Below are 14,035 nucleotides of genomic sequence, written 5' to 3'. Positions count from 1 at the left end.
GTAGTATGTGCATTATGTGTCCTGATAGAAAGGTAGCATTTCTTTTTTCAACTTAATAAATAAACTGATATGGCCTCGTTACAGCCTTTTCCAGATCTGTAATGACTTTATCTAGCGTATCTTTTGTATTTTTTTTATTTTATTTTAATCTCTTGTAAAAGAAGCGATGTCATAAGAAGTGATCTCATCAGTAGAAACGTACTATCTTTTAGAACAGATTGGAGATTTTTTTTTAAGAGAAAGAAAAAAAAGATTCTTCCCTTGTAGCGTTGTTTGTACTTCTCTTACTATTTACCAAACCTCTTTCATCGTTGGTCAATTTAGAGACATTGACATTCTACCTAAACAGTTTCAATTATTCATCGACCGTCTCTGTTCTCAGTCTAAAGTCACACAGCCAGGGCAAGTCCAGTTTCTTTTCGACAGCAAGCATGTTCCATGAAGTTCAGATAAAAGTCAATCTGATTAAAACTCTCATACTGGCAGCAATAGGCCTGTATTCGAGTAAACAATATCGCCTATGGTTTTTCTCGACAAAGTTTGATTTGTGACATATTTATTTGACAAATAGGCTATTTGATTGAATATATTGAAAGATCAAACAGTAAAAATTTGACATGGCTAGACAGAAAGAGTTAATAGTTTTAGCCTTAACTTCATATCTTTAAAAGTAGGAAGAACTAAACCAAAATGCAGGCCTACGAATTCATTTAATATCTAAGTAGATTTAATTGTATCAGCCATTTGCGGTCACTGCAGCCTACATATGGTCTACAATAAATACAAGTCTTGGGGAAAAAATCTTATTTTTCTATCATTTATGTATGATTATTATATTATCATATATATTTTTAATTAACGGAGGTTAATTGTTTTCTAGCCTTGATTTGGTCGTTATTAGGACATAGGCCTATGCAAACATAATTATGCAAACATGTTTAATTCTGTGATTTTTTTTTTTTTTTTTTTTTTTTTTTTTTTTGAGAAAACTTTAAAAAGATGAAGAATCACATTTACACTTCTGTAAATGAGAAACTCATGAGGGCGTCGTTTGGCTTGGTTAAGGAAATAGCCTATAGCCTATTCTGTGTCACGGGTTAGCCTTATTTAACTAACAACGGAATTCTAAAACAAAATACATCCCCATGTCTTTCAGCCTAATGGCTTTCATTTAGCCAGTTTCTTTGTTTGTTAAACTCTTGTCCTTGAGTAGGCACAGACCAACTTTAGGGACGTAAGTTGTGACGGAAAAAGTGCTGGGCTTTCTCTCTTTTTTTATTTTTTAATTGTGAGCAATTAAACCAAAGAATAACAGCTTGATGTTTAACCACTTGATACAGTTAATTAGGTCTTGGGATATTACTGCAATGAAGGCATACATACAAAACAGTCTATATTAATTTAAATTTTACAGAAAGCATACAGCATGCATTTGCCACCCCTAAAATGTTAAGTAGCCAAAAAAGCGCAAAAGCCAAATTTACCGGCTCTAAATAAATAGGAAATAAATAAAAAAAAGTATTTTCACAAGATTACTGTCCTTAGCCTATTGTGGTTAATTTTGGCGATCTGTTAACAGTTAGGCCTACAATTAGTCTGATTTCCATTTCATTTTTTTATAGCCTAAGTCTTTTTATGCATAAATATATAAATATATAGCATATATATGTTTACTTGTGCGACTGTGTGAGTTATATATTTTAAATGCGTCATAATTAATTTTTTTTTACACTTTCTAATTCTGTATTTACACTTGGAAGATTGCACTTCCATTTTCCACTCCATTTAGTAAATCCCATGAAACAAATCTAATCAATTATAGCCTATTTGATTTTTTCTTTCTAAACAGAATGTCAGTATCGAAAAGGAAGAAAAAAAATCATGCTATTTATGAGCAGAGTATAGCTACTTATTAAAACATATTGAGCTGATAAGATAAGCCACACGTAATCTAAAATAAAAACAATTTATTAATGTCTTAACACTGAAAGTATTGAGCGATACGCAGAGAGGTGTTGTTTAAAAACAAGGAAAAAATGCAAACAAGCTCTTTGACTTAACATACAGGCTACCCGACAATAAATTTAAAGTTAAATTTCTATGAATGATTAAACCAGTAATATTAACATAGGCTAGGCTATAGCCTACTGATATTTGTTCTCCACACGTTGTTTCATTCGTGTGCTTATAGCTTAATATAATGGAACAATATTCATGTTTATTCATGAAATCGTCATCATTCGATTAAGACCAACAAAGGCAACTAAACACAAACTCAAAGCGGTTGTATCTGTAAGTCCTGACCTCCAGCTCCCATTCAGTCCACAAATCAATTTTGTGGAATCAGTAAACAATCAATAATCAATAGTGTCATTAAAGTTTAACCCAATAGGTAAGACAAAAGAGGAAACGCAGTCACTGAGCATGGTCATTTTTGAGAGATCTTCTCGTTTTATTTGCCATTTATATATGTTATAATAAATCGCTTTAAATCGTCTTCATATAAGGTCTTAAGAATGATCGAATAAAGGATAAGACAAAAGAGCCCGTGCTTTAAAATAGTTATGTATTGATGTGGTAAATAAGATTCGGGTCAACATTTAATCACGCAAGGAATGGGGAAATACGAAACCGTGGAAAGCATTTATTCTTCACAAATTTATTTAATACTGGAGTAGTTTTCAATGATGCATAGACACTATGGAGTTGTCAATAACTTTACAGTTTTTGGAAGAGGAGGGCATTAGCCCATCTCTCTCGAGTTGTTGCTCAAGATTCCGTGCTGGATTAACACCCGATAGGCGACTGAGATACGGCCATTTTGACGAGTCACATCTGTAGTCGGAATAAAGAAATAGGTAGGCTATTGATATAATCGGTATATTTGTAAGAAAATGACACTCTCTGAAATTAGCCTACAATTGGCGTATACCTTGACCAATTCGATTCATGCGCGGGGCTAATGGCATGTTTTTACTGTAGCGATAGATTAGTGAAACTGCTACGGTAGATGGTAACCGAAGAAGCTTTATGGTTTTGCAGAACCCGGTACGGTTAAAGCTGAAGTGCTTCGGGTTTCCGCCAGCATGTGAGCTTCTTTGTTTTCGCTGAAGTGCCTGTATTAGCAGCTGACGTCATGGCAGGCAGACTGCGCGTGTGGTTTGCAGCTGAACACGGTGCCCTAAACGGGGGAGTCCAGCGCTAGAGAAAAACACCAACCTATCGAGTGCACGAACTATAGGCGCGCTCACAATTTCACTGATTATCTAATAATCACTGAAAAATTATATGTAACTTGATCTGTTACACTACAAGAAAGCCATCAAGGTAAATGCAAAAATTTGTAAACACCCTAAACAACAGCAACAACAAAAACAACAACGACGCTGTATAAACCCAACATTCAAGTCGGGACTAGCCATAATAGTAATTTACTAAAAATGGCTTGGCTTAGAACGCCATATGTTTCTTTTGAGACAAGGGTTCAAAGGCTAAATTACTTCTGTGTAGCCACATTAGGATGCATGTTGCATTTGGCAAAATACTGCAGCAAAACATTGCTGTAAAGGATAGCCTACATAGTTGCCTCTTCTAAGGCATGACATTTAGAAACACATCGTTAAGATAGCTAACTGTGCACCACCTAAAATTTCACCACCCAACTTTTCTTCACTTAACCACTTCGAAAGTGAGTGTGAATAAAAGCAGCTTTATCGTATAAATAACTGATTGTTACCTCTTACCAGAAAGCACAATAATTTTACATTTTAAGTAGGCCTACAATCTAAAAAACAAACAAACATAAAAAAAACAGCAAAACAATGTAAAAATTCATTATTTTCGAACTTTTGCTTTACTTGTTGATATAGGCTACATTAGCTGACAGTACGGTCATTGAAGTAAAATGCGTAGCCTATATTCTGCATAAGTTGCATAATGCTCTGTGAACATGTTGGCCAATAAAATCTAAATCTTACCAGGTAAGAAAATCAGCGTGAATTGAAAGATAGAGAAAGCATTTAGAGCGTCTTGCCTCATTCTGTTTGCCTAACTTGTGCCATTTTTAAATGCAGTCTAATTCTGACTTATTCAAAATTACTCTTCTGCTTGTTCTGCATTTGGGCATTTAGCAGTACATGCGATTTTTGTGAAAATAAAGAGAAACGCTGCTTTTCTAAAAGTTCTTCATTGCTTAAAGTCTAAGAATCATTCCGACCAAACTGCGAGGCTTGGCGAGGGATTTTCCTCTTCAGAAGTGGTGATGTTTGACAAAGACATCCGTCAGAGGGGTACCCTATTGATGATATACCCCACCACTAATTCCCAGGCTACCCGTAAGGAATGAGATCACGTGGTGGAGTGGGGCGGTCGAACTAAGCCATTTTGGGGACTGTGTCAGTTTGCACTGAACCATCAGGCACTGTGTTTTTCAGATCGCCGTGCAGGAGAACTGTGCCTCTGGAATTTACCATCTATGACCGGAATCTGTGGATTTATCTGTAAATCAAATCGGAAAGTGTCGGCGAAGGGTGAGCTACGTTAACCTATGTGCAATTGCGCAAAAAGGCCACAATGAGCACGGCGGTGAAACGTTAGAGCCATTGACAGCGTCTGCAGCTCATTCCAAGATGGCCGCTTTGGTAGCATTCATTTTTTGCTGATCGACTTTCAAGTTTCATTGTCTACCACAACAAAGCTAAGAAACCATCGCGAAATACACTGGGTATGTACACTTTAATGTGCTTTTGTTTCCTTTTCTCTCTTAGGAGATGTTGCCTCTTATAGCTATAGCCTATATGAGTGTTTCTCATACGTACGAATTTCATTTCAGTTTTGTCTCATTTTTTTATGAAACGTAACCGGTGACACATTGTAACACAGTATAGCCTACATGTTAATGAGTAGGCTATGTCATCTTTGTAAAACTGGAATATTATATTCTCTTCATGTGTTGTTTTTAATCTTAAAACTCGGCGCGCGCTGAAGAACAGGCGAGTTGGGGCAGGTGTTAACGGGTGACCACTTTCATCCATTTCTCCAAGATCGAAAATCAAACATTAGATATTTTATTTTATAGAGTTGAGTAGTCTAGAGATTGTATATTCAGGAAAAATTAACTTTACCGTGTTTTGATGTCGTCGATTAATTTTATTAACTTAAATTCATGTGCGTATGCGGGTACCTCCTTCTGAACCACACGAAACCAGAACATTGTTTTGAGGATGTTAACTTACAACCTATTTTAAATATGTTTTCGAGCTTGTTTATGAATTGTTTATTTGTCACTGAATGTAGCCTAACTTGGCTTCTGTGATTTGTATTTAGCTTTTAAAAATAACACAAACACTGTCTCGATTCTATGCAGCTGCCCTGCGACTTGGTTGGACAAGGACACGTCAGACTGAACCGAACCTTGTTTTTTTTTTTTGGTCAAAGTAGGACAGGAGTCCTAATTCTAAGATTTGTTTTTTATTTTATTTTTTCTTAAGTCTGATATATACAATATAGATTGTCTTTATTAATCAGTTGTTAACTGAATAGGCTGTGACTCACCCCCGCTCTGTCAAAATATTGTTGATAACTCCATCCAAGAAATTAGATAATGTAAATATAGTCTAACATCGGTTGATAACAGTTCTCTTTTGTTTTTCTCATCTGACCGTTCCACCATGCCGTGCCTCACTGATTTATTTATTAATCTTATAGGCTATATTTTCCACACATTTTGCCACACCGCAAATGTTTCATAGTCAAATCATAAAATGCTTGCTTGCGATCATCTTTCTAACAATAAAAGGAATAAGACTCATCATAGTAGTCCCGAATATCAAGATATGACTCTGCTATCTGCACTAGCCTATAGCCTAATACGTAAAACTGACAGATTTACTGTAACTGCAGTCTTTCCTTGACCTAGACCTCTTCTTTCACAGAAAAGACAACAGTTCCGTTTGCAGAGTGTTAAATGTGCTATCAGATGCGAATCATAGTGTAATCTGAATATTATTACTAAACCACATAGATTGTTCTTATGAGTTTTCATTATCGGACAAGCTTAAGAAAAGACTTTCTTTAGGCCAGCCAGATCCAAACCAAAGCACACCTGTTTTTTTCCGCCTCTGCTGGAAACTTGGTCAGCTCGTTTCCGTTATCTACTAATCAACAAATTCACTTAGCCTTTGTAAAATAATTCAGTCTAACTTATTTAATACCGTCAGTTGTTAGTCTAAATAATATAGAAGGGAAAGCAGGCTACAGAAATAATTTTTAACAGGTGTTTTGAATAGTTTTTATCACTCACTGAAATGCAGTGCGTTGTTCTGCACTTTTGTTTTTTAAAGGTAGCCTATTCGGTATTTGAACGCTATTGAGTTATTTTATTATAATATTGTGGGCTATGTCTTTTATATAGGTCTGTCAAACATTTTTCTATGTTTTCTATGCAACTAATGTTATGGCTGTGTCAAATGTAAAGAGTCTAATTTTATTTGACGGCAATGCGTTGAATTCCGAGCACTTCATTGAGAAAGGTGTATAGGCCTACGTGAACATTAGCAGTTACAGGATATTGATATTTGAACATTTGACGTTGAACTACTGTTACCCACACATACAGTGATGTCGCAGTCGAGAGATTGCGGGATCACAGATGCGAGCTCTCGAGCTTCCGTTGACTCTGTTCCTCATTGAAGACGTCGGCAAGGCAGGGAAGAGCACTTTGTTTTCTCTTTCACATTTGGAAGCGAAATGTGCTGAAATTATGGTTGTACGACGTGTTTAACAGGTGATAGTAGCCTACTTAGCGCTTCTTAAACAATAGTGTGTGGGGCTGAGGTCGCAGCCTCATGCGAGCGAACTCGCTTGGACACGGGGCTTTCTGTATCAAAATGGCAGCCACGTTCAAGTAACGTTAGCCGCATGCTTTTTAGAGAGAAACACTGTTGTCGAGAGGAAGTGGTGGCGTTTTACCGTTAACTGGTTGAATTTATGGTCATTTGTAATGATCCGGTCCATCTGCGAATCTGAGGTATGCGGTTCCGTTTCGACTGGCACAGTGCCAATTACAACCCGTCGTCATAGCAACTGTGCGTGTGGGCATTTGGCTTTCACTCTCACCTGTACACATCCGCGCAAATCAAAGAAAACCGTTTTAACTTGTGCTTGGACTTTGTCCTGAAACGCCAACGAGTTTAACCGAAGGCGTAATGAATTTAGAATAACACTAGTTCATTTGAGTTGTCAGTATAGTAGCCTATTAACGGATAACACGTTAAAACAGCCTAACGTTAGATGTAGTATTTTGTCTGGCTTTGTCGCATTTTTGTCCTCTTCAAGTAGGCTACGTTAGACTAAAACCGGACCATCTAGCCTTAATAAACCGACTTTATATTTTTCTAAATGTCACTGTAAATGTTAATGAATATTTTTTTGTTTGTTTTTTTTTGTTTTTCAGGTTTGCAAACTCTCATGACAATGCACCGAACAACGAGAATCAAGATAACGGAGCTAAATCCTCATCTGATGTGCGTTTTATGTGGAGGATACTTCATTGATGCGACCACTATTGTCGAATGTTTGCATTCATGTAAGTCTGTCATAATCTCTATTATTTCATTCTTATTTACCGTTAATGCGTTTCTTTGTTGGGCGTTCAAATTGGGCTCAAACTCAAACGGTATTCTGTTGTTTTCACAGTCTGCAAAATGTGCATTGTGCGGTATCTGGAGACCAGCAAATATTGTCCAATTTGTGATGTCCAAGTTCATAAAACAAAACCTCTCCTCAATATCAGGTAATGGCTGGGGAATACAGTAGCCTATTTTAATTAAATAGCCTAATTTTTGATACAATATTTTTGAAATACTTTTAATAAGCATCCATGTTGTTTGTTCATCCAGAAAATACATTAAAGCTTTACATTTCTGTACATCAAAGAAGGCCCAGTTTGTATACCCCTCAAAAATAGTTGTATATTTCAGGTCAGATAAGACCCTTCAGGACATTGTTTACAAGCTGGTGCCTGGTCTGTTCAAAAGTAAGTTTTTTTTTTTTTTTTTTTTTGTGCATTTTAATTATATTTTTTTATTATTTATGTTAAAAAAATCTTAAATCAGTACTCATGTATTTATTGTACCTTTGTTACTCAGATGAGATGAAACGAAGGAGAGATTTTTATGCGGAGCATCCAGTTGATGGTAAAATGTTAAGATAATAATTGTGATATTTTAATTCATAAGCAATCTTGTTTTTTGTTTTTTTTAAATCTAGAAGTTGTAATTATTTCTCTGTGCTTCAGCTACTAATGGTTCTAATGAGGACAGAGGAGAAGTGGCAGATGAAGACAAGAGAATCATTGCTGATGATGAGATCATCAGTCTGTCCATTGAGTTTTTTGATCAGAACAAGTAGGTTCAGTTCAGTATAAGCTCCGTGTGAAGTGTAATTTTCATTATCATGAGAGATCACTTTCATGTTGCTTATGAAATTAATAATGAAATAAACGCTTTGACATTGCATTTATTATTTTCTCTTAAAATGGTCAGGATTGACAGTAAAGATGGAGAAGAAAAAGAAACTACAAAAGAGGTAATTCATTTCTGAATAAATGAAATATTTTAGAACTCATAAAAGTCAGTTTTAAAGGGTTATAGGGGACTACTTACTGAATTCTTGTAATGATCTCATTTTTCTAGGTGAATGTAAAGCGCTACTTACAATGCCCTGCAGCTATGACAGTAATGCATCTCAGAAAATTTCTCCGAAGTAAAATGGATATACCATGTACCTTTCAGGTAACCTCCTCTCTAAATTTGTTTGTCTTACTTGTGGCCATCTTTTTGATGTAAAAGCGCCCATTTTGCACTTTTGAAGAATTTGTCAATATAAGATAAGATTTAGTTAAGATTATATTTCTCTTTCAGATTGAAGTTATGTATGAAGATGAGCCTTTGAAAGATTATTATACTCTAATGGACATTGCTTATATCTACACATGGAGAAGGGTAGGAGTATTAAGTCTGATAAATTTAACACATTAAACTCTGCTATTATATTTTAGTCCAATTGCAAAGATAATAACATGTTGATATTTTCCAGAACGGGCCCTTGCCATTGAAGTACAGAGTTCGGCCTGGTTGCAAAAAAATGAAGTTGAGCAACCCAAGGGATGATATGACTGGCGGCAGAAGGCCTGATATAGAAAGCGATTCCAGTAGTGACAAACCAAACAGTCCGACTGCTGCTGCCGCCCCATCCAAACCCTCTCTGCCTAGCCCAAGCACTCCTGTTCAGTCTTCACATCCCAGCTTCCCCCATATCTCCACCACTAACGGAGTCTCTGCCAAAGTGGGCCACAATGGCCAAAGTCCTTTCAGCAGCAAAGTCTGCAAAACTTCTCATAATGGCTCCAACTCTCTTGGGTGACTTGCTTATGGATGCCAAAGCCATCAACCCCTTGCAAACAGAGCTGTGATGTAGATGCTTTCTTTATAAACCACCTCTTCAATTTTTTATATCATTTTGAAATATATTTGTTTTGTCACCATGTGTGAAAACTTTGTAACACAGCATTGTTTATTTTGTATTAATTACTATGGCATAACTAATATTGTGAAGAGTACTGGAGGGAAACTCAACAAGAAGGAGAATGTATCTAGGTGTTTTTATAAACTTGTTCATTTTAGATTAGAACATCAATGTATATAAATCATTTCCTTGTCCATGAAGTCTACAATAAAACACATGGAGGCACGCGCAATGTTTTGATTATCCAGATTGTACTGATTCTTTTCGGGTGAAATGTGTAACACCAAACTAAATTTGCAAAGGGCAGAAATTTAGTGTCAGTATTGTCTTGGATAAAGCAAGAAAGTGTCAAAAAAATATGCTACGTAGGCCTACACGCTGGCCAAGTTGACTAGTAGGCTAAACTTTTTTTGTTTTCGATTTATCACGCGAGGATAGATAGATTACTCCGTATACGTATAGCATAAAGTTCAGATGTTTTTTCTTGCGTCAGATTTCTGTTCAGCTGTTATTTGTTAAAGGCAATGTATCCATTACTGTTGTACAATATGAAACATTTGTCTAAATAAACATTTTACTTTTTTTTTATTACTAAATACATTGTGTGGCCTTGATAAAACAAAACCACCATTGCTACATTGTTTACGATAGGCCTATTCTTCGACAAGAAACTACTTTGACCTTGTGTAAATTCGGTTCTTATTTCAAAGAAGCTGCTTGATACCCTAACTACTTTATTTTATCAGTACAAATATAAATAATCTAAAATAAATTTTAATGGTCCAAACTGCGACATTTTTAATTTGTGGGCTAATAGTTTACGACTAACAAAGCCGTATGATGCTCTCATGAACTGAAATGTGTTCTTTCGTAATTTCTACAGTTCAGAGCAGGAAGTGTGTTTTGACTACTGCCTTTCTGTGATCAGTAGCTAGATATGATTGCATATTCCATACACTGTGACCCCATCGTTCAAACAACAAACGGCCTAGTGACCGTGTGGGTGCAAACCCCAAACACACAAGTTTATAGAAGACTAGACCCGTCAAAGACTAAAATAAATGCATAAATAAATAGCCGACTAAGAATGGTTAGCAACGGCTATATTTTGCTTTGACTGCATAGAGTAAGTTAAAGATTTGATAAAGGTCTATGTCCAGCCGCAACAATTGTAGTAGTTGCTAATAGTGGTTTCTGAAAGAGTTTGTTGCTCGTCTTTGTTGTCCGTGTCAGACCCCATTCACACAAATGTCAAAACACCGCAGGACCACGGTGAAAACGTACAAATATTAAGAAATCTAGTAGCCTAGTGCAGATAGCTTTCGTTTGATAAATTCTTAGGCCCACTGTCTCGTTAATCGCAATGATTTGAGCAAAATCAATAGGCCCAACCAATGATCTCTGAATAAATAGCATACAGAGTGTTTAATAGAACTGGATTAATAGACTGTTATCTAGGCTATCAATTGTCCTAAACGCATGCTTGAATAATCTCGTAAATTAGGTGCCCTATTAGCGGCAGTAGCTGACTATTTGATCGAAATGTATTAAAAACCTTCCGTTTTAAATGTTGAGTTATATTTGTATAAAAAGTAATGAACAAAAAGTGCAGTAAAATACATTAGCTATTAGTTAAGTACAATACATTAGCTTTTTTTAAAAAATGTCTTAAAGAGATAGGTATATTGACGCCGAAGCGATTTTTTTTTTCATTGCTAATTCACCGCTTTAAAGATTTCTGCGGTTAATGTCTGTGACAATGCAAAGCCGAGGTGAAGCGTCTCAGTTTAAACATGGACCGATTTATTCTGGAGTACTTGAGCTCAAGTGGGGTTCCTTTTGGGGTTTGCCTTGTCAATTAAAGACAATAGGCCTACTGATTTTGAAAAAAAAATAGCTAAAGGTAAAAGGGTCTTAACCTAAATATAAGTACCATATGGAAACACAAATGTATCGCAAACATGTATAAAGAATCATTTTTAGGCGGAGCAGTTCAAAGGCTCTTATTGATTAATGAATGGCACTTAATGTCAAGATATAGAAATTACTGCGCAAAACCTTTCATATTAATACAAGAAGGTTAATTAAAAATTACCACGCCTAAAATACGAGCCTCACATAAACGGTTTTGTAGATTCTGGCCAATATAGATTGTCATGTAACTTCACGGCAGCACGACGCGCCCTCTTCTGGTTGTAAGCATGTAGCGCACCTCTACAATTACAGGTTTGGTTAAGATATGAATAGTAATATTAGTCCTTATAGTTTGAGGCGAGACACTGCAGGTGAATAGGGTAAAAAAAATTACCTAACAGTAATCACCTTACTTACCAAGATTACATTACATTGATAATTGCAAAAAAAAATTTGTATTAAAAGTTTTCTAAAATGTTATATTTAAATATGCAAATGAGGTATTATTTAATGAAATATGCGCTAATTTGCATAAATTTCTAGTACAAAAATCTGAACACTGGATGAAGTCAGAAGGAATTCTGAGTATCTCTTTTTGTCACTCCATAATTCAGAAAATACTTTGAACAGCTAGAAAACAATATATTTTCACCATTTTTGGGGGGAATAAAATGTTGTATATAATCAAGAAAATTATATATGAACAAATCCCTCTGTAAAAACCTTCAGAATATAGACAGGAATAAATATGTAAAGTTCGGTGTGTAAGTGCCACTGAAATGGAGATTTATGGCTCAGAGTTGGAGAAAAAACTCATTTTGAGAAAACGGCCTTTAAAAATATGTATTGTAATTGAAATCTATTGTCACAAATAGATAAAGTGCTATAAAAGAAACACTTAACACTGTGTTTTGGATGTTTTCTTTCCATAAGTCTGAAAAAACACTTTATGAAAAGCCAAAAAGCCCAAAATCTAAATATTGACAGGTGCATGAAAAAACTGTTTTTGCCTGCAGTGTCTCCCCTTAAACAAAATGTTACAGCATGCTCTGATCATCACTATATTTACAAATTGTTGACTTTGAGAGTCTTTTGAAACTCAAATAAAATCTGTTCCTATTATATAAACCAAAAACTTAGCTAAATTTAAATTTGATAAACCATTATTTTGTCTGTCCATAGGTTTAATGATGAACACATCCAAATATAAACCTTTTAGTGGAAGCACTTTTTAATGGTTTGTTTTTTGAAAGTAAGATTTTGCCTTAATACATAAATATTGCAACCATTAATCAAGCGGAGCAATGCATCGTTTTATTGAGGAATGCTTATGGGACAGAGTGCTTTTAAATATTTTAGGCCTACAGCACATAGACACAAGAGCTGCACACTTTCATGACGTATATAACAGTTATGACAAGTAGACTGACAACCGATAATATCTTCCTTTGACAGCATATTTAAAAGGGCTCACATTGCCTTCAATGCTTTCTTCTCTTCCTCAAACATTAAAGTATCAAACTCACACTGCACCATCAACATGGAAGCATGTTTTTACAAATTACAACACATTAGATCGTAACTATACAATTTGAGACAAAGTAAAGTCATTTTCCCCCAAGAGCTCATAGAAGTGGCTTCTTTGAGATTCACATGTGCTGTACAGACATCAAATTCAAAGTCATTAGTGTGTGTTCATGAAGCCTCTCGCCTCTTCCACTGGAAACTGTCCTAAAACAAGAACTGACATTGCTTATTATCTAATTAGTAATTGATAAGATAGAAATCCAAATACAGCAACACATCGAGCAACAAAAAACAACTTCAATTATAACAACAATGTAGGAATCAAATGAGTAAATTAAGCAAATTAATCAGGTTAACAATTTCAGGAAAATCTTTACGTTTTTTGTACCCTTAGGACTGCAACATTGACATAATATTGCAAACACGTAATACACCTGCATATTTACACATCTACACAGGAACAGCAAAATCACCTTAGGATTCGTCCTATTCACCTCTCCCTTTTTAGAAAATAACATTTTTCAAACGTCTCTTTTTAAAAAATGAGTCAAATACAAAATTTTCATATTTCAGTTTTTAGAAGGTAAAATTTTTCAAAGTTTTTTTTTTTCAACACATACAGTAGAATATTTAGGAGTACTTTGCAAACGATATTTCAGAAGAAGACATATCACAATATCTATATACTTTTATAATACTAAAGGTCTCTGGGATCACACGAAGTTTCGACAATGATGAGAGAGAAAGAGAGAGAGAGATAACAACAGTAAGAGGCAGCATTCTCTCGCTCTTTACAGTGCAGCTGAAACACTATACGCAGATTCAAGCATCTATATAGCGCCAGCACAACTGCATTCTCAAGAGAACGGCCCACTGTAAACTTGCTAAATATTATTGTAAAAAAAGGGAGGTATAAAATATGCTTCATTTTCATATGATGTTCTCTAATCAAAAGCTAAACAACATAAAACAGGCTATGTTTTGTTCTTTCACTAGGGATACAAAAGTGGTAACCCATTAGGTGCTTAACACATTCTACGAATCGCTACTATTGCATGACCCTCCACGA

General features: G+C 35.4%; 1 protein-coding gene across 2 annotated transcripts; it reads left to right on the top strand.

Moving 5' to 3' along the window:
- The first annotated feature begins 4,325 nt into the window (after positions 1–4,325).
- Positions 4,326–10,121, top strand: LOC109059640 (polycomb complex protein BMI-1-B-like). 2 transcript variants are annotated; one of them, XM_019076809.2, is made up of 10 exons: positions 4,326–4,723; positions 7,454–7,585; positions 7,696–7,792; positions 7,980–8,035; positions 8,148–8,195; positions 8,297–8,405; positions 8,544–8,586; positions 8,694–8,792; positions 8,922–9,002; positions 9,097–10,121. In XM_019076809.2, the coding sequence occupies exons 2-10, from the start codon at positions 7,468–7,470 to the stop codon at positions 9,421–9,423; spliced, it is 978 nt and encodes a 325-aa protein (XP_018932354.1). In that variant the 5' UTR covers positions 4,326–4,723; positions 7,454–7,467; the 3' UTR covers positions 9,424–10,121. The 2 variants fall into 2 exon arrangements, with proteins under 2 accessions (XP_018932354.1, XP_018932353.1); XM_019076808.2 differs by lacking the exon at positions 4,326–4,723 and adding an exon at positions 6,409–6,784.
- Positions 10,122–14,035: the final 3,914 nt, after the last annotated feature.

Source organism: Cyprinus carpio, chromosome B2, assembly GCF_018340385.1.
Source record: "Cyprinus carpio isolate SPL01 chromosome B2, ASM1834038v1, whole genome shotgun sequence".
Classification (NCBI taxonomy): domain Eukaryota; kingdom Metazoa; phylum Chordata; class Actinopteri; order Cypriniformes; family Cyprinidae; genus Cyprinus; species Cyprinus carpio.
Note: the sequence above shows the minus strand (reverse complement) of the source record. Positions and strands in the feature narration are given on the sequence as shown.

Bases quoted from the DNA above. Each gene is read 5' to 3' on its own strand.
- LOC109059640 (XM_019076809.2), top strand. From the start codon at position 7,468: ATGACAATGCACCGAACAACGAGAATCAAGATAACGGAGCTAAATCCT. The intron at 7,586-7,695 runs GTAAGTCTGTCA...TTGTTTTCACAG, and splicing joins TGTCGAATGTTTGCATTCAT to TCTGCAAAATGTGCATTGTG. The intron at 8,587-8,693 runs GTAATTCATTTC...TCATTTTTCTAG, and splicing joins AAAAAGAAACTACAAAAGAG to GTGAATGTAAAGCGCTACTT.